Raw genomic sequence first — 27755 nt, forward strand, 5'->3', positions numbered from 1 at the left:
CTGCATTGAAAAGTAGAGGTGTGAATCTTCACTGATCTCCTGATTCGATTACGATTATCATGTCAGCGATTCAATTCGATTCGATATCTCGATGCATCTTGCATATTAAAGCCATGCAGGATATTTAATTCATAGCTTTTCACGCTTCAAAATCAAAACATTCTGCAGTGCTCTAATTAATACTAAATAAATTGGATACATAAAACTACAGCACTGAGCACATGGCACTTCCTGAATGTGCAAAACATACCAGAATATGTAAACAGAAATGTTGTTAGGCCTACATTAAATTGTAAACAGAAATAATCGATTATGAGTCTGCCGATTATCGATGCAGCATTGTCCATGTCCACGATTCGATGCATCAATTATTTGATTAATTTCAACACCTCTATTGAAAATGTTACTTAAGTGAAACTATGTATGTACTTCAGATACAGTATTAGGGGACCACTAAGGTCTATATAAAAGAGACTTCAGATACAGTATCAAGGGACCACTAAGGCCTATATAAAAGAGACTTCAGATACAGTATTTGGGGACCACTAAGGCCTATATAAAAGAGACTTCAGATACAGTATTAGGGGACCACTAAGGTCTATATAAAAGAGACTTCAGATACAGTATCAGGGGACCACTAAGGCCTATATAAAAGAGACTTCAGATACAGTATCAGGGGACCACTAAGGCCTATATAAAAGAGACTTCAGATACAGTATTAGGGGACCACTAAGGTCTATATAAAAGAGACTTCAGATACAGTATTAGGGGACCACTAAGGCCTATATAAAAGAGACTTCAGATACAGTATTAGGGGACCACTAAGGTCTATATAAAAGAGACTTCAGATACAGTATTAGGGGACCACTAAGGTCGATATAAAAGACTTCAGATACAGTATTAGGGGACCACTAAGGCCTATATAAAAGAGACTTCAGATACAGTATTAGGGGACCACTAAGGTCTATATAAAAGAGACTTCAGATACAGTATTAGGGGACCACTAAGGCCTATATAAAAGAGACTTCAGATACAGTATTAGGGGACCACTAAGGCCTATATAAAAGAGACTTCAGATACAGTATTAGGGGACCACTAAGGTCTATATAAAAGCATCCAGAGAGCACCATGTCATGGGACCTTTTAATAATGATTATTTGCTTTTCTTACTTTTTTAATCAATTTAAGTTGAATACTCATAGATGTTATAGTCTGTCGCGAGACTCAATGTGCTGACATGTTGTAGACTAAATACGCAGTACAACATATGCGGTAGAATATTGATGTGCTGTATTTTTACTGACTGAATAGAATGTGTTTTTTGGTGTTTAACAGAATACAATAACTCCTCCCTTGCATTAGTCTCCCACTCTGCTTTCTCGTGTTATTTGGAACAGATTGCATCTTAGTTTTCACAAAGAATCCGCAGCAGAGGTCCAGCCCCATGATATCATTGGCAATTGTGTTTTTTTCCCCCATCTTTGTTATTTGAGAGAGTGGAATAGGAACATCGCTGCCAAATAAACAGACACCGTCTCTGAGAGTGTTATTGATTTTTTTTTCTCTCCATTTGTTTTGTTAAAGAAAGGGTCTGATCTCTGCCTGTTGTATTCAGGATGATGGAAACTCTTATTCTTGATATGCACCATTTTAAAAAGTCAGTAGCAGATGCAGAAGCTCCGTTTTGTGTTTTTTTGCCACAGCTGTTTTAGATCTGTTGTGCATGGGAATGGCTTGTTTCACTCTGGGGATACCAATGATAAAAAAACTAAATGAAGTCACTAGTGGCACCATTAAGCATGTTGGATTAAAGCACCTATCAGACAATAGGGCTGGGTTTAAAAAAAAAATAATTTCCGATTCAGATCGATCTTCATTTGAATGATCCCATATCAATTCATAAAATCCTGAGATCGATCTTTTAAGAGGTCTCCATTTTAAAGCTAGAGTAAAGATATTGGTATCATATGAAACTAGACGATCTAAGGAATCCTTGGCATGATAAATAACGCTCCAAAGGTAGGCTACATTTTGGCGAGGGAAAAACTGCCATGGCCTTTTTCACAGATATAAGGTATGGCTTAGTTATACCATCACACCCTCTGCACTAAAGAAAGCACTTTTTCTGTCTTCATGTAACTGCTTTGGGGTTAGGGAGATATAGAGAAAATCAAATATCACGATATTCTTGACCAGATACCTTGATGTCGATGTTGCGACGATATTGTATGGTTGACTATTGGTGCTTTAACAAAATGTTATTTACACAATGAGATTTTGGATAAATAATCACCAGAAATGATTTAATGACTTAGTGGGTAAAGGTAAATAATAGAACAGCTAGAACAGTCTGATAAGTTCAGAAAAAGACATAACTTTACTGTAATGCAGCCTGTAAAACCAGGAAAAGACTGGTGCCATATTATGAAATCACGATATCCAAAATCTAAGACAATATCTAGTCTCCTATCACGTTATCGATATAACATCGATATATTGCCCAGCCCTATTTGGGGCGACAACAATAATGTTTTGTAATAATGCTCCAGGTTAGAGGGTTCCTCGCACTATTTACGGCATTAGTTCTCTGAGAATCTCTTTCATATCCAAGCAAAATTGGTATAGTAACTGGAAAGGAAATTGATAATGAATCGAAAATCGAAATCGAGACCTTTTGAATCATAATCGAATCGATTCAGGAAATCATTGGCGATACCCAGCCCTATCAAACAACACATGCTAATGATACTATGCTCTGTGGTAATGCTCTTGCTCACGTAAAACGGCTTCTAATCATATATTCAGTGTATTTCATGAGAGTTTGTGAAACATACGGTACACTCCTCTCAAATTCTCCTTCCTACCCATCCAGATTGCACTCATGCTGTTGTTTCCCCTCCATCTGGCAGCTGGTGGACGTTAATCTTTGTGCACATGGTTGATCATCTGTGACATGCAATATGTCCAGGTGTGGACTTACAAACAGCTGTGTAATAATGCTCACATCAGGAGGGGATCCCCCTGGTCTAGGTTCAGTAATTAGCCCTGTTCTGAATCTCAAACTGTATCTACTGTAGCCAGCAGGGTGTGGCTGGGAGAATGGGTCGGGGGAGTGAGAGGCTTTACGTCAGGGCAGCTGCATTAGTGATTGCAGTCCCTTTAGGGTAAACATCATGCAGGGGCGTAGCACAAAATTCTGGGCCCTGTAGAAAGGCATTCTCTACGGGCCCCTCCCAACATCCACAGCTATTCATTCTAGCATCTTTTTGGGGATGCTATCCCCATTTCCACCCCCAGTTCGACACCCCTGACATCATGTATAAAACTCCCTGTTTCTGCTGCGACTTGGACCATTCCACATCACGCCCAGCAGTGGCAGTAATGGACTGAACCATGTTTCACATAAAGCTTTTTGGATCATGGAACACTTTATTTTCACACATAGGTCCTCATGTTTCTGAGGAACTGTTAGCTCTCTGTGTTCGCTCTTTTTCATACTTTAAGTTTAAAGGTCCCATGGCATGAAAATTTCACTTTATGAGTTTTTTTTTAACATTAATATGCGTTCCCCCAGCCTCCCTATGGTCCCCCAGTGGCTAAAAATGGTGATAGGTGTAAACCGAGCACTGGGTATCCTGCTCTGCCTTTGAGAAAATGAAAGCTCTGATGGGCCGATCTGGAATCTTCTCCTTATGAGGTCATAAGGGGCAAGGTTACCTCCCCTTTTCTCTGCTTTGCCCGCCCAGAGAATTTGGCCCACCCATGAGAGAGAGAGAGACATCATGGCTTTCAAATGAGCAAATTCAGATACAGTATTAGGGGACCACTAAGGTCTATATAAAAGAGACTTCAGATACAGTATTATGGGTACACTAAGATCTATATAAAAGCATCCAAAGAGCACCATGTCATGGGACCTTTTTAAATATGGAAGTACAAGCAAGTTTTGGTGCTAGCTTATTCTCTGGAAAAACCACTTGCAGCTTCTTCCCAGCAAAATCATGATTCTCAGCATTAACTGTGCCAGAAGGCTGTAATTTTCCTAGAAACCCTGACTGATTTTGACAAGCCAAAACTAACACCATATTTGAATGTTTTAAATGCCCTAGACAGGCGTGAACATCTTGTGCAACTCGTATAAGACAAGTATCCCCTGTTCTATCAGTCAATATCTTTAAGCACTTACGTAGTAGTAGTAGTAGTAGTAGTAGTAGTAGTAGTAGTAGTAGTAGTAGTAGTAGTAATAGTAATAGTAGTAGTTCTCCATGTGTGCGTGTTTCAATTATGAACTAAACATTCTGGAAAATGTAGATGCTATTCTTTCTTGTTCCTCTGTTCCTTAAGGGCATAGCCGCTTGATTAACCACTGGCTCCCTTTTACGTCTTTATCGCTGTCCTAAGGATGTGGAAAAGCAAAGAAATGTGCTGGAAGAAGCAGCCATGGATCTTGAGGTGGTTAATGAGACGCCTTCAGAGCTGACCCACTGCTGCTCTGAAATCATAGACCCATCAGCTGATTGTGTTTGTTCACTGAAGCTCAGAAAGATGTGCTTCTTCTTCCTGGTGTCTTTTTTTTATTTTCTTAAACACACACACACACTCATGCACGCACACGCCCACACACACACGTAATTTCCTTGTAAAACCAACTTTGCGTGAGAGGCTTTTCGGTACAGTGTCTTTTCCAGGGAATACGTTGTTGGCTTTTATGCAAACTCATCACTCTCATCCTCTGAATAACTCCCGCCTGCTCTCTGTGTGGTGTCAGATTATCGATCGATTGACTAATTGATTAGTTGTCAACTATTACATTTATCTGCAGCTATTTTAATAATCCATTCATCAGTTTGAGTCATTTTTTTTAGTGAGAAAAGATTCTCTGTTTGCAGCTCCTTTAAATATGAATATTGTTCTAGTTTCTTCTCTCCTCTGTGACAGTAAACTGAATATCTTTGAGTTGTGGACAAAACGAGACATTTGAGGACATCATCTTGGGCTTTGGGACACCCTGGTCCACATTTTTCACCATTTTCTGACATTTTAGAGACCAAACAACTATAACCATTAATCAAGAAAATAATTGACAGATCAATCAACAACGAAAATAATCGTTAGTTGCAGCCCTATTTTATAGGTATTTTTTACACAATTGGAAAACTAATTTGAATGATTGGCTGAAACTACCTGTTATATAATAATGCAAAAATACTGTACATATGGATTATTATTACAAGAGCTAGGCATATTCCTCGTCAAGTCTGTTTCATGTACGGTGTAAAGGCCAAAACATTTTTTTTTAAGGATAAACCAACTAAACATTTCAGCACTAGTTGTGAGTGTATTGTCTCAAAGGAATTTATCATTTTAAAACAAAGAAAGCTTCCTGGTTACTGCAGTGCCATGGAAACAAATCCCATTTTTGACAACACAGTCTTGCCGTGTGGAAATTCTCAGCGCATTCGGAAAATGCTTTTGCCCGATCCGGCTGGCAGAAACTGCCTGTCGATTAAAAAACGTGTATTGATGCTGACGTTGATGCCATCGAGCATGTGTGTGAGTGTTACAAAGAGAAGAGTAGGTGAGAGGAGGGCACTCCCCAACTGCATCAGTATTCCTCCCGCAACATCACCGATCTGGATCTTTGAGTCTGTGAACACTCGGTGCTCGTGGAGCTGAGCCCCGGGTTTAACACCAGCGACACATTGACTGTTGTTTTAACACGCTGAGCTTTAATCAGTGGATGCAGAATCTTGTAATTGTGGGCTTTGCGATGACAGTCTGAAGAAGTGACTCAGATGTGCGGATTGCAATCGGAGCCAACATAGGATAACTGTTCACAAGCTTCTTTTAGCAGTAAAGCAGTTTTTTTGTGGGTTGTCCTCCTGGCAGACTGGCAGCTGCAGATGTGAGCCAGTGTGTCACCTAACAGACTGGGAATTCCCTCTTTGAAAGAAAACAAACCACGTTGGAAAAACATTACCTGAGAAGAAGTTAGTTCCTCTAGTGGAAAGTACACAAGGAAACCGAAGAAGCACAATGCCAAATTATGCACATAGTGTGTTTTGTTTTCATACAGAGCCAGACAGATGGTTAGACCAGTAAATCAGACCACATCAGCCTGGGTGTCTGAGAATTATATTGATTGCATTCTGCCGCCATAACGTTACATAGTGTAGTGTACACAATATCATATCTGTTGTTCTAATACGGCTGCAGTGCCAAGTCTAGCGTTATTGTGAAAAGCGATTAACCAGGCTTAGCTAGACAATGGTGAGTCTTAGAAAAACGGGTTTGTGTCTCTCAGAGGATTGTGTTGAGACTTTGGCTGCATCAGTTGTATCAGCACCTTGATCTGGACATAGTGTTTGTCAGTCAGAGTTGGCCTCTGCTGCCTCCTGGGACTGTCAGGAAGGTTGGCCAAGGGCAGCACATGACAGAAACTCACTGTTACACAACTCCAAAAAGCAACTTTCTCTCTCTTTTCTGTCGTTCGTTATGTCTCATTTTGTTTCTGTTTCTCTCTCTCACACACAATTCCCCACACATTGTCACACACCCACACACACACACACACACACACACAGTGACCATTTGACACACTTATTTTGTGGCCTGTACCTAGACTTTTACAGTACATATTATATTTGTGCTTGTGTTTTTGGTGTTGTTCATCATTCTAGATACTTAAATGCTACTTCAACATTTTTGCAATGCTATAATTTACTCTAGTGCGCACACGACAGTGTTGTTGTCATTACTTAGAATTCCTCATGGGGGAGACCACAACTACCCACTATAGCTTTAAAGGTGGGATATTTTAAAGAGATTTAATACCATGCATACATAGAACTACACTTGACTTGAATTTAAAGGGTTAATTCTGGGGCGCTCTTGTAGCTCACCAGAGGCCTGTACGATGAATCAAGATCAACACGCCCTGGATTTCTTTCAGTTACCCGGCTTCACCTAACCTAACAACCGCGGTCCCCGCATAAGCTGTGTCACAGCGCTGGTTAACAACTAATTCAATCAACCCAGGGTATCCCAATCCAGCGACGAGCGCGTTCACATAAAAGGGGCGGTGTTTGCACAGCACGACCAATCGCAAACATCTACCAGAGCCGCATATTTTGCATAAGTAGAGCAAACTATAATTCTACATAAATATAAAGAACACATGCACGTTTTTACAGACAAAACACAATACAGTCGCTGCTTCCTAAAACAGAAAGGAAAGCTGGCAAAACAAAATAGCCGACGCTGTAAATGCGTGGTTCACAACGGTTATTAATATCACTTCCCCATCAGTCAGGACCAAGATCTGACCATAATTACACTTGTGCTTTCCATAAACTGTCGTTGCTTTAGCCTATTATTTCAGTTGCAGCCCTGGCAGTGGGAAGTGATCGTGAGAGCAAATAAAATATATAAAAACATAATTCAAACCGATGTGTGGCATTGGCAACATACGGCTCAAGAATCCGACAAATAGCTTATACGTAATTCCCTCCGCTGAAAATCTATATCTTTCATAAAAGATACCCATCAGGGAATGTTGGCGGGGTTATCGCTCTCTAAATGTTTTAACTTTTCTGAGCGCACCTCTCTCTCGCCGCGCACCGAGCGCCGCCTGATCTTCTATAAGGACGGTGACGCTGTTGTCTATCGAGTATTGATTGGTCAGTGGGCGGTGCTTTTACACCGGTTGATCTCTGATCTCCAACATAACCTGCTCCCGACCAGGTTAGGTGTTCAGCTAGGGCTGACGGAATGACGCATTTTAAATATCGCTCGATCACGCAAATTTGATCGTGGGAAGCCAAAATCGGATTGTGATTAAAATTCGATTAATTGTGCAGCCCTATGTTCAGCATATGTTACCACGGCCCGGTAACAAGTCATCCACCGTCGTGATACACAAAACCCTGGGTTGAACCTGAAGTTACCTCTGTAACCCCAAATCTTGCTTCGTAGTACAGGCCTCTGGTTGAGCGTCGCCCCATGTACATAAGGGCAATTAATCCTGGTGGCTGGAGATAGTTTTGCTTTTATGTGCTGATATTTTAAGATATTTGCCTCCGAAACGTATGCCTAGGTCACATCAGTACATACAAACAAATACATTGCCTCTCCTTTGGCTTCTCACTCTCTACACATGCACTCCTGCCTTTTCTCCTCCCAAAGTGCCCTTCGTGTGCATTGATTTTTTTTGTTGAAATAATGAGACTCCATGGCACTGGGAGGTCAGGTTTCTGCTGCCACAGAGCTGTCGGAGGTCTGTTTGCTATTGCTGCCGCTGCCGTGCACCCCCCCAACACCACTGGCAGCATCTGAAGCATTGCTGGACACCAGAAACCTGGGAACACATTGTGCACACATCCATTATCAAAATAATCTGAAGTCTGAAAAAAAAAAAAATCAAGAAATCCTACAGAATGTAGATGTTCCACGAGGATTAGTGAAGCATTTTCAATACATAGTTATACGCGTGTATGTGTTATTTGTTTCTGTATTTACTTGTTAATTTTATATTGTTTTTAAGTATGCACCTTCAACCAAGACAAATCCCTAGTAAGTGCTACTTACCTGGCAATAAATCTTTCTAATTCTGATATAAATGCAATATAGAAATAATTTGAACTTAACAACTGAATAGAGAGATGCAAGTTGTTTGTGCTCGTCACTCGTTTAATTTTGAACAAACGCTGACAACTTATGCAAGAGAGCTTTCTAGAGAAATTGGACAGTAACCAGTCATTATAGCCCCCGGTACACAGACGCCTAAGCACAGTTCCACGTTTTTTCTAATTCTTCCAATCTGTTGATGGTTGTTAGCGCTGTTGTTGTCAGATACTGAAGCCTGGGTGTGTGGCGTGTGCCTGCACCCAGGGAGACCCACCCCCGAGCACAATCTAATGAATGGAACATCATCCCGTCAATCATGGGCTTTGTTCTGCTCTCTCCCAGCTGTTTGAACTCCGAGACTGGGATAATCTCAACTAAGGGATGAGGTTTTTACTTGTCAGCAGTCCTCTTTTTTTTTTATTTTATTTTTGTCGTTGCTGTTTTTGTTCCCTCTTGTGCATGCCGGCTCCCACTCTGTTTTGTTTTTGTCCTCTTCATTTCGGCTGTTCCCGTCTGTCCGTCAGTATTGTTTTTCAGTCTAACTGTTGACCCTTAAGATGGCTAGAAATGGAAAAAAGGAATAACTACTAAATCAGCATTTCCAACAGCAGCCTCAGCAGTTTTTGTCAAATAGAGAGAGAAAAGAGATTAGATTTATTCAAAGGGGGTTTACACTAAACCCCCTATGTGGAGCCAGATTGATGATTTGTTGACTGCAGATGTACATCTCGATATGACTTAAAAATGGGTCTCGGTGATATCAGCTTCTCTGTGACCATGCCATGTCATCGCGGTTGCCAGTTTCCACAATGATGAAAATGTTACTGTTTGGGGATGTCAGAGAAAACGAGGATTGGACCCAAAAATGCAGTGTAGAGGATTTATTGAGGAAAGACTTTGACTTGACAAATGAAGGTGTCCTGAGGCAGGCAGGCGGATAGTCAAAACCAAGACAAATCAGAAGAGACGACAGGGGAAAAACAACCAGGAAGGAGCAACGTGGGGAAAGACAAGGAGGGAAGACAATGAACCGACAAGAGACAAAGACAGCACAGAGACTAAATACACAAAGCAAGGAGGGTGAAACAAGGGACAGGTGACACGAGGGCTCAGGAACAGGTGAAACACATCAGGGCGGGGCAGACAGTCACAAAGGCGGGAAAACACAAGGCAGGAAGTAAAACAAGACATGACCAGGGAGAAACCGAGACTACAAAATAAAACAGGAAACTGAAGCATAAAACATACACAACAATTTATTCCAAGTGAATGAATGAATACAAGTTATAAATTAACACAATAAACAGAAAAAAACTATAACAGACAACCACAACTTCCCCATTCGCTCATTCTTACATAAGAAAGGCAGATATGTGTTGTCTATGTGAAATGTAGACTTACCAGCAATGATTAAAGAGGAACTTACTTGAAAGATAGTAAACAGTGGCTGTGCCCTGAGAAATGTCAGTTAAACTGTGACTGGTGTTGGCAACACATAAACTTCCCTTGAAAAGGAAGGAATTCCACTAAATACAACAAACCAAAAGCATCCAAGCAGCTGCGTAATGTTATGAAAACAATCAAATTTTTAGAAATTCTGGTCATCGTTATGAGTAAAAGTATGCTGTAGAATCTAAATATCTTCCAATCAAAATGCAAATTCAGTCTGGATTAGATGATTTTATGCCACATATGTACATAACTGCTCCTACATGGATTTCTCTCCATCTCTGTTCATTCTAAAATACCTGGTGTCCACTATCTATTTGGGTTCTAATCTTTGTGGATTTAGGTGTACAAATTCTGGTCGTATGTGTAGTCATTTTTCATCTTTTAAGTTGGCATCCGCTACGTTGTTCAAATGACAGGTTTAGTACCGGCCTGTGGCAAAGCCAATCACTCACTAATTGCTGGCTGCTACCCAGCCTACAGTCACATGGAAACTGCAAATGGACTCATTTTGGAATGGGATCTTTTCTTTGGCCGGCTGTTTATATGCAATTCAGCTGATGTAGGTAGATGTTTATACCTGTCTTCATCTTGTAATCAGCAGTTTGGAGTTGAATCTGCTTTCTGTTGTGTGCCTTTGTCACACTATTCACTGTAATCAGTGGGCTGGTAGTGTTGTTGTAATTACAGAGCTGCCTCCTGTACACAGGAGTGTGACTGTTGTAGATGTAAAGAAGTGTTTGTGGGCAGCTGGTTACAGATTTACGGCATTGCTGCGCAACACATTATCGCTCCCAACTCGTGAACATGCTGATGCTTGGGCAGAACTCCTTGGTGTCACTTTTTAGCACTCTGGGTATCCCTTTTGCGTCCCTTTTTCAACGTTTAAGTTACACACGGGACACGAACTCTGGTCTCCCGGGTGTGTTGTTTGACCCATCCACCACCCCAACTTTTTACGCAGATTTTCATACTACTCCTCTATTATTGTCTCTCTTCATACCACGTCATCTTACAGCGCTGCAGTCAAGCAGCTGCTCTGCCCGGCCCCGGTGCGTCCCATACAGACGCTAAGGAGTGCCTTGTGCGTCGGTATCTGACGCTGAGGGCCACTGATAAAGCGTCAGTATTTAATGGCTTGGGCTCCATGTCTACAGTATTTGCGGATTGTCTGCGTATTTGCAGTGGAGGATATTCTGCTTTTTTATCAATGAAGAGGTCATTTCCCCAAATGACCACCATGGAGATATTTACTTTTTTCGTCCTAAAAAGGTAACCTGGGTTCTTCCTGAACTGTGGCTTTGCCAGCACTGTTAACAGGGGACCAGGCTGCATATGAACACGATCAGACAGAATCGATTTAGCCCAGAATCTAATGTATTCACTCTTAGAAATGCACTTACATTTATTGGAGCGATTGTATAAATTATCCTGAGTACAGTGTATATTGTAGTTGGGAGCATACACAAGTATCACATTCTCCATTCATCATGACTTCTGTGTTTCCACACCAAGCATGTTCCCATTCTGTAATGCAGAGTATTGTCAGAGCAAATTATCCTTTTTGTTTTTGGCTTAGTCTGCACAGCGCCTTCCAGGTAACTCTTGCATTTTTTCCAGTGAGACAATGAAAACCAACACTCAACCTTCACTGCAAATTGTCTCAACTTTTCATCTGCATCCACCCTACCGTTGCACAGCTACGGTATTTATCCACCCATCGCCTTACAGAAAGGAGGTCAGAGCGTTGAAAATGAGCTGCTGTTTTAGACGTTAGCCAAAGCAGTCCGATGTAATTCATTGGTCCCGACAAGCCTGAGCCTTTTAGGTTGATTGATCAGCCCAGTGTTTTGAGGCGAATTGATGTCGCAGTATAGTCGAGGGGCGGTGCTCACATGAAGCTGTGGAGCGGGCAGGCACAGGGGAGTAATGTGATCAGGCAATGCTCCTGTGTGTCTGCTCTGCTTAATACTCTTCTGAGCTGGGAGAATGAAGCCCTGTCACTTTGTTCACTTCAGACTAACTAGCAGAGCAAGGACGCCATTTTCCCTCTTCCTGTTGAGCGTCACACTCTCTCAGTGCTAACAACTCTCTGCAGTGTCTACATAACCCTCTGTGCTGCAGCCAGCCTTTAGAGAGCCACTGGTCCAGCAGATCAATGCAGGACAACAAGTAATGTATCAATATACTTGGAATCAGCAGCGAAAAGACATTTAGCTGGTGCTCTTTGCCATTTCCTTTTTTTTTTCTTTGTCACTTTTTGACGCTCTGGGTCGGGACCTAATTCGCGTTTGGTCGGGACTCTTGACGTCATTTAAACAGTGTACGTTTAACTGACATGCGGCACAAGAACGGGACAGTTAGGTTTAGGGAAAGACTGTGGGTGGGGTTACAAAATGAACGTTTAGTGACACGAACCCCAGTTTCCTGGGTGAAAGTCCTGTGTTGTTTGACCCATCCACCAACGTACTCACGCGGATTTTCATGGCGTTCATACGACTCACTACCGTTGTCGCTCATAATACTACGCCATCTTACAGCTGCTTCTCTACCCGGTGTGTTCCATACGGAAGCTAAATGGTGATTTTTGCGTCAGTATCTGATGCTGAGAGCCACTGACCGAGCATCAGTATTTGAACAGTTGGGAGTGACAGCAGGTTAGGCTTGACTTAAACTGAGTGAGCAGGTAGAGGCCTTTTTCAAGGGCGCTTTGACAGGACCCGTGGGGGGATCAAACCTATTGCCTGACCTTTATGTCACAAGATGTCCCCCCCCCCACTACTACTCCACCCAGAGCCATATCTGAGGTTAATTTGCAGCACTCCTTGTAGCTGTCTCAGCCCTGAGGCTATATTTTTAAGTGCAGTCTCATATGAAACCATTAAAGAAATTGCATTTTTGCAATTACATTTTTCTTGTACTCAAATTGAAGGCAGGTGGACCAACTTCAGATGAATGATCTTGCACGGAATATTTAAGGCATGATTGTAATCCTGATGAAAAGCCTCCAACTGCTTTATTGAGAACATTCAAATGCTTCCTCTTCCTTCCTTCATGTTTCAATCAGAGACGTTTTAAATTCAATATGTCAGCGGTATTTTTATATCTCATTTCAGATTAGATTATCATATGTCCTCGTCTAAATCTGGCTGGACTGAGAGGAAATGAGCACCCTACAAAGACGCCCTTGTCCACAGTGATCCAGCAGGGTTCTAATTTAGGCCCCCTGAGACCAGCAGCCAGCTTCTATTAGATTATGGCCACAGAGCAGATGAGACAGTAGGTGATGTATTATAGAGCATAATTGGAAAATTGCTCATGAACTTAGGAGCTCTTTGACCCAGAATAGCCATATGTCGTTCACCAACCAAAAGGGGTCTTTTAATGCATTGCTGTTGATAGTCTGATGTTTGTTTCGAGCTAAGGGATGTCATGGGAAGCAATCTTTGTCTCTTTTAACTGCCTTGTTTGATGTTGAGGTTTCAGCTCATTGTCGTAGAGCAAACTAGTCTCCGGTAATGACATTGGGCTTGTTTCTCAAAAAAACCAGTCCCTCCCAGTTTTATTACTTTTCTGTGCAAGATGTAGTATAATAAATGACTTCTCACTTTGGTTAATACATATTTTACTACCTTATATTGAGGGTCACAGTACATTAGCCAGTGGAGGAATATTACTAGAAGCACCTAGGGGAAAGTTTCAGCGTTGATATTTTCTGCTCTTTTCTCTATTTCGGTTTTGTGGACTGACTTGATGGAATTGCTCCCCAGTGGTAACATACATCATCAGAACCATTAGTGTCAGTGATGAGCCATGTAGGCTATTCCATCAGCAGGCTGTACCGGTCATCTTTCCTCTTCTTCTGATTCTGACAGTCAGTAAATCAAAAATCATTTAGGGCACACGCAGGAAAAGAATGCTCTCATATGCACACACACACACACACACACACACACACACACACACACACACACACACACACACACACACACACACACACACACACACACACACACACACTGCATGGAAATGGACACAAAGTTTAGTTGTGTCCTCAGTCTTTTAGTCATTAAGCCTGCATGTGTTTTTTCCATGCAGCTCTCCACTCTGGTAGGGTGGGCTGTCTTTCTACAACAAATCAATATATCTACCCATGTTAGTGGGCCCTAGTACTCACCGCACTGGATGAAAGCTTTTACAAAGCTTTTTGTGGACAGTGGAATGGCTCAGAACAATGGTGTAATTGAGGATCATTGGGGGGGAGTCCCTGCCTGTGTGGCTGTGGGACTGGCCATCTCACTGATGTCCACTGGCCTGGAGACCCCACAGCAGAGGCCATTTTCCCCTCAGGCATGGATGTGACCTCATTCAGCTAACTGGGCTTCAGAATACACCCCGCCCTCCAACCAGCCCACATGCGTACACACATGCTCACACACCACAATCGTGCGTGTTTTCTGTTTTTCTCAGTGGCTGCGGTCCCCCTGCATGGTCAGCCCCATTATTATGACTCACAGGACATTGTCCTCTTCATAAAGGGCAGTTTGACCCATGGCATGCTTTGTAAAAGTCTGTTAAAGGAGGAGGAGAATGGTGGAGGATAAGCGAAATGCATGTGCGTCTAGAAAGAAGTGAAAAGTGGGAAGTTACTTTTCAGATATGATTTAAATCAGAGCTGAAGGAAGTGATTGCTAGATAAATTGACTGGCAGAAAATCAACAATTTTGTAATAATCAAACATGTAGATTTCTTTTCCGGTTTTATATCCTTGTACAATGAAATGTCTTTGTGTAAGAGACTGTCTGGCAAATCACATTATCTCAATTGTTTGACATTACGCAGATGAAACAATTATTTGATTAATAAAAATCATTCATTAAAATAATCATTACTTGCCTTCCCAATTTGACATTGTTCTTGTATAAATACGCTTATGCAAACCCTTGCATTTACTGTACAGTGAAAGAGCGAGATTAGTATCAGCAAAAGATGATTGTTGGTGGAGTTTTTTCCCTCTCTCCCATCAGCTAGTGTTGCATACCGCACCATGGGTCGATGGATCAGTGGGCCACCCACTCTCTACTCCTACAGCTCAGTGTGCGCCTCCTCATTTTGGCCTCCTGCCTAGTCTATTTGCAGCATCCCCTTCTCAGATTTGTCTCTTCTTTGTAGCCTTTCAATGCAGATATCAGGGATGTCACACATAAACAATGAGACTGTATGACCATGTTGTTCTCACAGCCCCGCTGTGCAAAACAATGCAACTCAATCAAACCAAACAAAGCACATTGACCCTGGTCAAAAAGAACCATGTGATGTTGAATCACTCGCACCCTGCAGCCCAAAAAAGCAGAAGGATACTGTTTTCTCTCCTCCCTTGAGACATATCACTCTTCTCTATTGATCAGAGTGCAGAATGAAGGTCCATGCAAGGCAAGGTCATTTAAAGGCTTAAAACCCATGGCAAAAATGAGCCAGTACTCACCAGTACGGAGGATCGGCACTTCTGATTTTTGTCCACATGAGTATCCTTACTTCTAATTGTTATCAACAGTATTATTAATAAGAAGAAGAAGACCTACTTTATTAATCCTTTAAAAAAAAAAGGTGAAATTACACTTTTTACACAAAGGCCTGTAATACGCACACATGCTCAGGACCAATACATGGTCAAATGGAGAGATGTCAGAGTGAGGGGGCTGCGGCTGCCCATGGACAGGCGCCCCAAGCAGTTGGGGGTTTGGTGCCTTGCTCAAGAGCACCTTGGCAGTGCCCAGTAGGTTAACTGGCACCTCTCCAGCTACCAGTCCAAAACCCTGTACGGGTACTTGAACCCGCGACCCTGCGGTTCCCAAGCTAAGTCCCTACGGACTGAGATACTGCCACCCACATAGGTTGATATTTATACCAACATGGGCTATATATTATGATTTTATTGGGAAAGACCAAGCAGTGGCTTGTAAAATCAGACATTCAGCACTCCCATATGAGCCGATGGAATGATCCTTTGTTTCATAAGCACATTTTCAGACACTGCGGCGATTCCACTATGAGACTGTCAGTCGAATCAGGCTCCTTAGATCGAACAAATCGTTAACTATTTGGGGTCACTCCACCAAGATATACGTATAAATGAAAATATATCAAAGACCCATGCAATGATCATGTCACGCAATTGCTGAAATAGGGTACTGAGCTTTTTTTGGACTAATTAAGGTACCGCTTAAAACCCTCAAATGAATGACTCACTGCCCTTCAAGGATTGTGACAACAAAAGGAAAATGTTTCAATTCAATTTTATTTGTAGTATCAAATCACAACAGGAGTTATCTCAAGACACTTTACAGATAGATTTGGTCTAGACCACACTAATTTACAAAGACACAACAATCAAAATTTTTCTTTCATTGTTACTTTCAGTTTCTTTTATTTTTCTAGCATGTCCAATCTGGAAACAAAACTGCTTTTAAATTCTCAAGACAAGCCTATGGTGTTTTTTTTGGAGAAAAAAAACATCTTATGGGTTAAACGATCAATAACTCCAATTTCTTCTGTCTGCAGATGGCAGGTTACACAATATGCCCCGTTCTGTTGGAGCAGATGTCAACGGCTCAATGGCTCCGCTGACCGGCGAACGCAAGTCCTCTGCCCCCATCCACTCCAGCCAGCCTGTCCTCTTCACCTTTGATGTGCCTGTGCGCCACACACACCATGGCTCCCTGTCCAACAGTGCACCCCAGGACTACCTCCTCCTCCACCAGTGCATGAGCAGGAAGACAGAGAGTGCACGGTAAATGTCACGACCCTCAGGCGTCCTGTGGCAGGTTTCCTGTTATCCGTTAATGCAGGTCAACATACAGGTTTACGACGCTTCCTCAGTTTAGAAGCCCCTAAGGGTTACAACTACTGTTACGGGGGGGGGGTATCCAACTGCTTTGTGAGTATGTCTGAGTGTGATAAAGCATTGTGGAAATATTATAATGTACATTTTACAAGTGTGATTGAGGAAATGCTCATTTTTAATAATGATATGAAATTGAAAATATGAATTGAAGACGAAATGAAGACTGTCTGAAATAAGTAATGGATAATATTAAAGACATGTTTCAATGAGTGAGGCAGCCTAAATCCAGAAGCCTAAGGAAATCTATAAACACCCAAGGTTTTTGTTATTTACTCAAATTTTTATGATTTCAGAATGATACAATACATGGATAGGTGGGGCTAGGCGATATGGATAACATTTTCTAACACCGAATATGCAGTTTTATTTTTGCAATATTGAGAACTATTTGAAGATATGAAATAAAGGTATTTCATCACAATAATGCAAAAATCTTGTAAATCCAACATTGCCATAAATCAGACGTGATTATACAATTAGTTGAGCAATCATTTAAACAATAAAACAACAAAATATGCACAAGTTTAGTTAAGAGGTGTGAATACTTGTTGAGTAAGTGTTATACTATTACACTTTATACTATACTAAAGTATAGGGGCATGCATGCCTGTCTCGGCTATATGCTGAGCGGGAGAACAAAAGGACCAAGTGTTTATGTTAAATGCACTCCATTGACATTCCCCCCGCCTCCTGCTGCCATCATGCCTGCTTCCAAGAATCAAAAGGCAGCTTTAATAATGATGCCATTCAGCAGATAGCCGGCACAGTAGATGATCAATGAGGTTGAGGCTGTGATTTATCACTCCAATAGGTTTAGACTCGCACAGGGTAGAACTGCCCTCTCAGCCACACGATTTGCACATAAATCCGCTGTGTTGGACCTGTGTGAAAGTAACCCAGGAAATCAAAGCTCACAATCCATCTCATCAGCTTTCTGCAGATATTTCTGTCACTCCCTCACCAGCTTCTGCTCCGTGGGTCTGCTAATTAAGACAGGCATCTGGTGGCGGGGTATGATTCACGTCAGAATGAAACTCCGCTGGTCTGATGACCAATGGTATGAATTAATCTATGTAAAAAGCCCCCATGCAGCCGCAGTGATGGAAGGCAGTGGGATGAACAACATTATTGATTGATGATTGAAATCCTGAGGAGACGGAAGGAGAATTTGATGAAGCACAGCCTGCCATCTGACATAAGAGAGAAAAAAAAAGAGAGTCAGAGAGAGCAGAATGTTTTGTCCATGTTAATTACATTACTTTGATGCATTATTCATTTAAAGGTGTTACATTTATAATCAAGATTGAACGTTGGAACATTAGAAACCTGCGGTGTAGCGAACACATCTGCATACATCTCAAGAGAGATTAGTACAGACATAAAGAAAGGACTCATTGAGGGTATCATATCTTTGCATAGGCCGACTAAGTCGGACGATTGCTCAGCTAACTGGCTGGAAATGTCTGAGCTGTAGGTTTGCTCTGGTTGGCACTCAAGGTCAAGCCCTACAAAGGAGCCAGAATAAATGAGGCATGTCCCTAGGGTGTCTAACCTGAGGCTTGAGGCTGAGAAACTGTGGGAAAGTCTATAAGATGGATGCCCTCTCTCTGTCAACATGCAGAAAACATGCAACATATTTTTTTTAAATAAGAAGAAATCTAAAAAGAATACTAAGATTGAATGTGTATGCTATAGCTGCATGAAGGTGCTCAGGCACTGATAAGTTGTGTTGTTATTTGAAACTGTGCTGAGTCCTGAAGTGCTACAGTGCCATCTAGTGGCTATATGGGTTAGATGGTGTAGTGCTAGTGAGTTGTTTGTGCCTACATGAGTTACTACACTTAGAGCTGTTGGGAGAACAAAAAAAAAAATTGCGTATAAATTAATTTGCCCACGCTTCTGTGAATGAGATTACCTTGGTCATATCCAACAACGGATTCAGTACTGGTTGTTATTAGTCTCAGTTATGGAGACAGTGGCACAAATGCCTCTTTTTTAGAGTATACATACTATATTATTTATATTTATATATATTTAAATTTTTTATATATGTATGTATGTATGTATGTATGTATGTGTGTATGTATGTGTGTGTGTGTACTATTTTTATTGGACCATGACTCTGAAGTATATTACATATTATTACATTGGAATTGCATTAAATGCTACTGAAAAAGAGATGGTTGTCAACCATTTGTCATTATTTGAACTAGGCTGGCATTGGAGTAAAAGACCGGGGAGCATTTAGGCACTGTGGAAAGTTTGGACAACAAAGACTTCATGTGTGTAATATGTGTATGTCTTTGTCCATGTTGCAGGAGTGCCAGTTTCTCCCAGGCCACACGAAGCAATCTGTTTGTGGGGAGCGACTCTGCGGTGCAGAAACTCTCCCATGGCTTTTCCCACTGTCTGAATGGCATGGGTGCTCAGTTGCACGGCTTCTACAGCCTGCCCAAGCCAGGAAAACACCAGTTACCGGGGCATGATGACTCCTCCCAGGAGGCCTGTTACGTGCTTCCCCGGGGATACAGCGTTGAGGCACCGGCTCACAGCGGGCTCGGTGAGCCAGAGCTGGAGGACGAGGAGATTTACACCTTCAAAACGCCCTGCAATGCGCTTGCCACCATGCACAGCAACGAACGTCCAACTGACAATTACGACCTTCCCACGCCGCCTGGCTCCTTCTACCAGATCCCCCGGACGTTTGATAAGAATCACAATGCCTTGACACCCTCCAGCTCTGAGTCGTCCTGTGCTCCTCCTCCCAGGCCCCCTAAACCCAGCCAAGGGTCAGAGGGACAGTGGGGGAGTCCCCAATCAGTAGGGAGCCAGAATGGAGAGGTGACGCCCACAGTGTCGGTTATTCCACGCAGGAATACTCTCCCTGCTGTCGAGAACATCAGGCTGCACAGAGGTAGACTAAATGCCATTAGTGCTTTAACTATTTTCTTAATAACTATTATGCACCGTTTTCAGGTTCATGCTTGTATTTTGTGTATGTTTACATGCTTTAATGTTCAAAAAACACTTTATTTTTCCTCATACTGCCCGTGGCTGCTTCACGTGTATCCACCCTCTGTCTGAAACGTTCTGTTTGAGCACTGTCTCTTTAAAAGCCCCCACCCAAAACAGCCCAGTCTGCCCTGATTGGTCAGCGTTTCTGGATCTCCAGCATCTCCACATCTGTACACTGCTGTCGATGCCTGTGTACGGTCCGTCAGTCTCCGGCTGCAATGGTTTTTACAGTATATAGCAAGACTTAATACTGTAAAAAAATCACCAATAAAGGCTTCTAAACCAAATATTACACAACCGGGCATGTCCAATCAGGAATGTCACCCGCATTTAAGGTGAAATTAACAACATCGGCAGCCAAGATCACACCTTTCCTTGGCGCTAGCATGTAGCTACATAGTTAGTAGTGGATTGTAATGGGGTATAGCAGCATGTTCTTCCATCAACAGCCGCAGATAAAGGCTTCTAAACCAAATACTACACAACTGGACATGTTACAGCATGAATGTGATCCGAATTTGGGGAGAAGTTAACAAATCTACAATCAAGGTTGCAGCTTTCCCTGGCGTTAGCAGGTAGCTACATGTGGCAGGGTATGTAATGTAAACTCTGCAGTAGCCTGCATCATACAGACCTGAGTGCTGAAAAAACTGTTGACACCGGAGCGCTCAGAACAGTGGGAAATCTGAGGTTTTTACTCACGGGGATTTCTTTTAAATACTTTTACCTCATTATTTGTAGCTTTGGCCACGTTTTAATATGAACATCCAACATTGTAACAAATTTAGATATGACAATACAGAAAAGCACAATAGGTCTCCTTTAAACACAATCTCAGTTGACTTATACAGATCTTTTGAAATCACACATTTGACCCGTTTCCTGTTTTCAAATGCAAGTCTGCCTTGATCAGTCCGTTCTCTTGTGGTATTGCAGTGACTTTGCGCTTCCTCTTCCTCCCCCTCTTTCGCTCACTCCTTCCCGCTTCTCCAATGTCTCATTTTACTGATATAGTAACGCTAGCAGCTGAGCAGAAACAAACGGGCCAGTCTAGCAGACACTGTTCTGTTGAGACGCTAATGAAATTCAAGCCATACAGCCTGCTCCAGAATGCCTCGTTCCAGGCCGATAAGCAATGGAAAAAACACACGAGCAAACACAATGCAATCCTCTTATTATGCTGTGTTCTCTGCTTCGCCAAGCCCATGCTCAGGCCTTGTATAGCCAGAGACAACAATTGACCTGTGACCCTTGTTAGTGAGGTAGAGTACAGGCTGTTCACACACCTGTGCTGCAAAGACCAATTATAACCCAGTGAAGCATTTAATGAAATGTCACTTGTGTTCTGTTAGTTTCATTAGAAACATAGAGTTTTCTCCTTGAAATGTCTGGCAATTTTTTTTCTACATTGGCCCATTTTTTGCGTTGTACAGCTTCACTTGAGGAGCCCTTTTTTTCCTTTTAAGAGTTTAAGGCAGTGGTAAATATTGATTTCTCTCCTCGCCTCTCTCCCCAGGCTCCTCCTTTGAAACTAACAGCCATCACCGTCCCATTCATTTCAACAGCTCAGGCCAGTCTGTGGAGTCTGTCAATGATGGGTTCAGCTCTTACCTGGTGAGTCACTCTCTCCCTTTAACTGCACTCTCTCCTCAGACAGACGCTGTTAGTGCAAAATCATAAACTGCAGGGATAGAAAATGCATTTCTTCTATAGTTACTCCAATTGAGTGTTGCCGTTTTCCTGCAATATTGAGCCCGGGGAGTTTAAGAGAGTCGTGTGCCATCTGTCTCTTTTGACACCAGAGAACCAAAGCGCCTCTGACTCGCTCAGACAGCGGCAACTCAGATGACAACTATGTGCCCATGAATCCTGGCTCCTCGCCACGCAGCGCTGCCCAGGCTGACAGTCCTAAGAATATCTACATCCCTATGAGCCCTGGGCCGCATCACTTTGATTTCCCAGGATTCTCTGCAACATTACCTGCCCGTAAGGGGAGCAGCGCCTCCCTGTGTCACCGGCCCAGCCGCCTCAGTGATGTCACACCGCCACCCATCAACCGCAACCTCAAACCTAACAGGAAATGTGAGTTTTTGACAGCAAAGTTCTAAAAGTGATCTGAAAGTGTGTTTTTTTTTTTTGCTTCTTAATCGCCATTTTTTTGGCATCAAATCAGCCCTAGTCTCGCATTGCCAGACCTATCTCCACAGCGCTGTGGAGTCGGGGCTGGCTACACCACACAAACATTCCAGCATAGGAGAAAAAAAAACGCTCTGGGTTGTTTCATTTCTTTAAACCAATCACAATCGTCTTGGGTGGACGCAGCGATGGTGGCTCTGCAAAATAGTCTCGGGAAGGAACTTGTTTTGGTGGGAAAACTGCACCCCGCAAAAGAAAACGCCACATACAATATTAAATGGAGTTAAGTGTTGACACAATACAGAAACGTGAGCTATTTAAATTAGCGGGATACACGGTTAAACCTCATTAGCTCTTACCAGTGTATCACCGTGTGTATTTTGTCCACAGCGATCCCACCAATCGGTCCCGAAACGTCCCAGTTAGAGAGGAAATGCTTTAAACGTATTCTGTGTAAATCTTTACAGTCATTCCCTGAAAGAATCAAGCCGGCCTGCCTTGTTGCACAATCCACATTTTCTTCAAAACTTGTCAGTATCAGCATAGCAAGCTACAGCTTGCTAGCTCAACGATTGTTTTAACGGAATTACACAGCGGCAACAAACATCAAACGAACATTATCCTCAAAATGATCTGTCGATTGAGACCAACTCGGCTCCAATATCTGCATTGTGAATTGTTTTTACAAATACGAGACAATGATTTTAGTTTGACACTGTCTGCTTTTGTTTTCCACAGCGAAGCCAACACCTCTTGATTTGAAGAACAATGGGATCATTGACGAGCTGCCATTTAAGAGCCCGGTCACTATGTCCTGGACACGGCCCATGTGAGTCTCATATCAGTCATCCAAGCTAGGATACTCAAGGCCATGCACGCACGCACGCACGCACACACACACAGAGTTTGATGGCACAGATTGGTGCTGTATTTGGTTTCTGCCTGAGGTCAGAAGGTGGAAGCACTCACAGTCCTGTCTGCTTTCTTCAGGCCTGCAATGAACTCAATGTCCTCCCAGCATTGTCGCCCCATCTCTACACAAAGCATCACCAGCACCGACTCTGCAGACAGTGAGGAGAATTATGTGGCTATGGTGAGTCCCAATAGCTGGAGGGGAGATCAGGAGAAGCACGTTGTGTTCTCTGTTGTAATAATTCACTTGTTTTTCGTGCTCCGCTTCCTCGCTGCACCCTGTGTGAGTGAAAACCTCCCTCTTGTCCCCCATTAGCAGAACCCAGCGTCTACCTCGCCAGCCGTGAGCGGTACCAGCAGCCCGGCCCCTAGGAAGTGTGGCAACGTGGACTACCTAGCACTGGACTTCCAGCCTGGGTCACCCAGCCCACACAGAAAAGTATGAAGAAGATTTTGTAGACCTAATTTAACAGTAGGGATGTAACAATGCATCATGAATCGGTTACAAATCTTTATAAATGTATAAAGATTACAACTTTTAAACTCCCTAGGGCAGGGATCTTCAAAAGGGGGTCCTCAGAGTCACTGCAGGGGCGGCCTCCAAATTATTGTAAAAATGTTAAAGTTTTTTCAAAAATTGAAATGTCCTAACATGAATCCAACATATAATTAGCAAATATAAATCCCCACCGATGATAGGCTTACTGGCCTATAAGGTAGTCACTAAGATAGCTATCCACTGGTACAGTTTATCCTAAGGATTCACTGTGCCACATGTATGTTTAACTTTAAAAAATGATTTATAAAATCATGCTAACAATTATTATTTAAATAGCATAGTATTCCATGCACTAAAACGGTATTTATAAAGGCTTTAGGCCGCCCTACACTTTATTGTAGGCCCAGTTTATTACGCAAATGCATTTTCATTGATATTTAAGATATAATACAATTTCAGTTGCACTTTTGATACGATTACACCTCTGTTGTTTTGCACAGTTTATATAAATAAGAGAATATTTTTCATTTCATTTCAATGTTTTCAGTCACTGCAGCTCATTATATTAAAATAATCATGAGAAAACCCATTGTGAACTTAAAATCGTAAATTGCATCTAATCGTGAGTCGAGCGTATTGTTACATCCCTGTTTAACAGCATTTGGTCTTATTTGTACCACAGTGCAGTCCGCCCTCAGACCAAAATCTCACTCCTGCCTTGTTTATCATCCCACAGCCCTCTACATCCTCTGTGACGTCTGATGAGAAGGTGGACTACGTGCAAGTGGACAAGGAGAAGACCCAGGCTCTGCAAAGCACCATGCAAGAGTGGACCGATGTGCGCCAGTCTACTGAACCTGCCAAGGGGGTCAAGTCCTGACACTGACCTGTACAGAACAATGACAGAAAAAAATCAACACAATCCCAACCTTAAGTCAAGCATCTCTAGTATCATGTCTCTATCATTCCTATGAATACCGGTTGGGCTTGTTGAAGACTGAAATATTTGGACAAAAAGCCATAACCTATCCTATGCCTGTTCTCTGTGATTATTTTTACTGCAATGCACTGCTAACATGCAGGATATCAGGCCATACAGGTGAAGCGCCCTGCCAAAGCTCTTCACGCAGACTGTTAACAGTTAACAGTCTATGGACAAATGATAATGTGTATGAAAATATGATCCTTACTCATCAAATCCGTCCTTTAGAAATGAAGTGTTTCGTCAAAGCTGTCCCGCCCACCCTCTCTGCAACAGTCAAACATTTTGCATCTAGCAGGTCATTTACCCAACTGCTGCCGTTTGAAGAGCAGCAGAAGCTAACTGGTGGTCGATAACCATATTAATATACTGTAAGAGTATGCTTACTGGTCTCAGGAATGCCAAGATGCACTCCAATTTTGGCATGCAGGCAGACTCTCTCCTTTCACTTCAATCTATCATTTGTGCTGAGTCTTGCAGAAGCAGTGAAGAGATTATTTTCACTGTGGGCAATCATTTAAGCTTAGCAGTGCATGTCTGGTATAAGGGGGGTGGGGGTGGGGGGGAATACAGCCTTACAAATATGTACAGGCCCGTGTCAGAAGCCCTAATGATAACTGTACTTGGCTGTTGCCTCGGTTTCAATTAAGTATGAGACCAAACCAGCTGTCAGGCTGGATGGCAGACCAATTATTTCAATGCAGGTACAAAGTCAGTAACGTCTTAATGTACAGAATAAAGAGAGCAAGACCGCAGAGAAGGAGAAGCATCTTGTAGCTTTGTAGGTTTGACTTTGGTGGTCAATTCGCTTCAGGTAATATTCTAATACATTTCATTGTAAATGTGCACTGACTAAGAAAATGATTGAGTTGAAGGAAGTAAAAATAAAGCAGGAGAAGTAGTTTTCAAGGAGTTCAGATATCCCCTCTCTCTTTTCTCTCTCTCTCTCTCTCTCTCTCTCTCTCTCTCTCTCTCTCTCTCTCTCTCTCTCTCTCTCTAGAGACCGTAAATACAAGCTAAGTAGAAGGAGAATAGTGTATTTATGTTTTCCTGGAATTCAACCATTCACCGATGTCTGTCTTTAATATGCCACACACTACAGCTATGTCTCTGAAGAGTAATTGTCACCTGTATGTAAATTATTAATAGAATGACATATTTGCAGCACATCTTGTCGACTGTTTGATGCACTTGTCTGAGACAAAAGGTGCACTACAGTAATGTAACATTGTGCTTTTCTTGCAAAGGCAACCTGCCACCATGAAGATTCGCCGGTGATCATGGTCACTTACAAATAGTTTAGGAAAGAATGTTTACTTAATTTCCTAAACTCTTTCATTTGTTTTAATTTGCCTTATATTTTCATTTCAGTAGTAGATTGTAAATTTTGCCTTGGAGAAATTGAATTATTCACAATATTATTCAAGCGAGAGCCATATTGTATTTAGGACAACTGAACGATCAGTTTCAACTTAAGTCCAGTATTTCATTGTGGGCTGGAACCACTGGAGGGTCAATACCTATTTGATCTTTCTATGAACAGTGTGGCCATGCAGTGCTAGGTGGTATTATTGATTATTTCATTAGGATTTTCTTCTTAATGTTTTTCTACCATTTTTACTGCTTTTTGTATTCTTTTTATCATTATTTTTTACTGATACATGTAAGCGAGTGATAAGCATAAGGATGGGGGTCAGGCTAAATGAAGCTAATTTTTTTTTTTTTTTTTTTTTTTTTTTCTTTATTCCCAAAGTGAATTTTATGATCTATACATGAAACGGGGAGGCAGGCAATTTGAGTTGCACTGGCAAAGAAATCCCCCCGGTGAACTGTGATTCACAAAGAGCGGGAGGAAAGAACAGACTGAAGAAAAAACCTGTCTCCCTGTCAGCCTCTGAAGTGAAATGGATGTGTAATTTATTATCTAGAGATACGCGTTGTAAGCAGAAGAGCTGTGTATGTGTTGTGGTAGATTGTGACTTGTAGTATGTTAAATGACAGCCTGACTGGGCCAGATTGAAAACCCTGCTCAGATCTACTGTCAGACTGTCACTGGGTTGACGTACTGTACTAGTAGAGATCGTTTTTTTTAACCACTGTTTATTGCTACTACTGTAAAGCATTTGCAGATTGCTTGTGTGTTAATTTATTAATTTATTATGCATTTTGCAGTTGATAATTGTAAAAAAAAACAAGGAAAAAAAAACAAACGACAACAACCAAACAAGGAAACCTTCTCTCTACTAACGTTAATGTATGCAAACATGTCTTGATTTTGTGAAGCAATATGACAAACGATGCCAGTGTGATGGTAATGTGGTACAGTTCATTTGGGATACTCGAGAATACAAGACTTTGTTATTCCTGTATTATGGTAGACTTAAACTGTGGACATAGAATAAATCAAGAAGTGAAAGTTTGGCGTTAGGGTCCTCTTTAAATATATACCCAAAACAGCAGCCACTGTGCCATTGCTCATTACCCATCCACCCATTCTTAACCCTTGTGTTGTCCTCTGGTCAAATGTGACCCGTTTTCAAAGTTTTTTATATCAGAAATATGGGTTTCTTTAGGGCTGGGCGATATGGAGAAAATCAAATATCACAGTATTTTTGACCAAAAACCTCTATCGCAACGATATTGTAGTGTTGACTATTGGTGCTTTCACAAAATATTTACACAATAAGATTTTTGATAAATAATCATCAGTAATGTGGATATAATGACTAAGTGGGTAAAGGCAAATAATAAAACAGTTACAGCAGTCTGGTAAGTTCAGAAAAAGACATACTGTAACTTTACTGTAATGCGGACTTTAAAACCAGGAAAAGACCACGCTTATGCCATATTATGATATCCAAAATCTAAGACTATTACGATATCGATATAATATCGATGTATTGCCCAGCTCTAGGTTTCTTTCAACTAAAATGCCCGAAAAATAACATGTACATTGTATGCAACCCATACAACATTCTTCGGAGGTAAAGTTAATGATTACCGCCATTGGATTTTGGTTGTTTTATTCAATTTCATAGCATTTGGAGAAAAGAAATGTTAAAGGGGAACTATGCAGTTTTTTTTAAGCTTAATTTACCTTAACTGAACAGCTTCGGAGTCATTGGAATGGTTATATGACTTTTTTTCGAGTTGAATGGTGGTCGTCTCGCTCCCCCCTAGCGCCTGTGAGCGGAAAAAAAACACCCTTTCAACTTTGGACCGGCGAGCCGCCG

The 27755-nt window shown here is 41.9% G+C and overlaps 1 protein-coding gene across 2 annotated transcripts in view; it reads left to right on the plus strand.

Moving 5' to 3' along the window:
• Positions 1-26938, plus strand: part of gab2 (GRB2-associated binding protein 2) — a 53947-nt gene extending 27009 nt beyond the window's left edge. The window contains exons 3-10 of one of the 2 annotated variants that reach the window (XM_039784758.1): positions 16636-16864; positions 19297-19892; positions 21510-21607; positions 21796-22075; positions 22868-22958; positions 23120-23222; positions 23361-23480; positions 24277-26938. In XM_039784758.1, the coding sequence (XP_039640692.1) occupies positions 16636-16864; positions 19297-19892; positions 21510-21607; positions 21796-22075; positions 22868-22958; positions 23120-23222; positions 23361-23480; positions 24277-24420 (1661 nt within the window). In that variant the 3' untranslated portion in view covers positions 24421-26938. Of the gene's footprint in view, positions 1-16635; positions 16865-19296; positions 19893-21509; positions 21608-21795; positions 22076-22867; positions 22959-23119; positions 23223-23357; positions 23481-24276 lie in introns of both variants that reach the window. The other variant, XM_039784750.1, reaches the window with a different exon arrangement.
• The last annotated feature ends 817 nt before the right edge of the window (positions 26939-27755 follow it).

This window comes from Perca fluviatilis, chromosome 2 (genome assembly GCF_010015445.1).
Source record: "Perca fluviatilis chromosome 2, GENO_Pfluv_1.0, whole genome shotgun sequence".
Taxonomy (NCBI): Eukaryota; Metazoa; Chordata; class Actinopteri; order Perciformes; family Percidae; genus Perca; species Perca fluviatilis.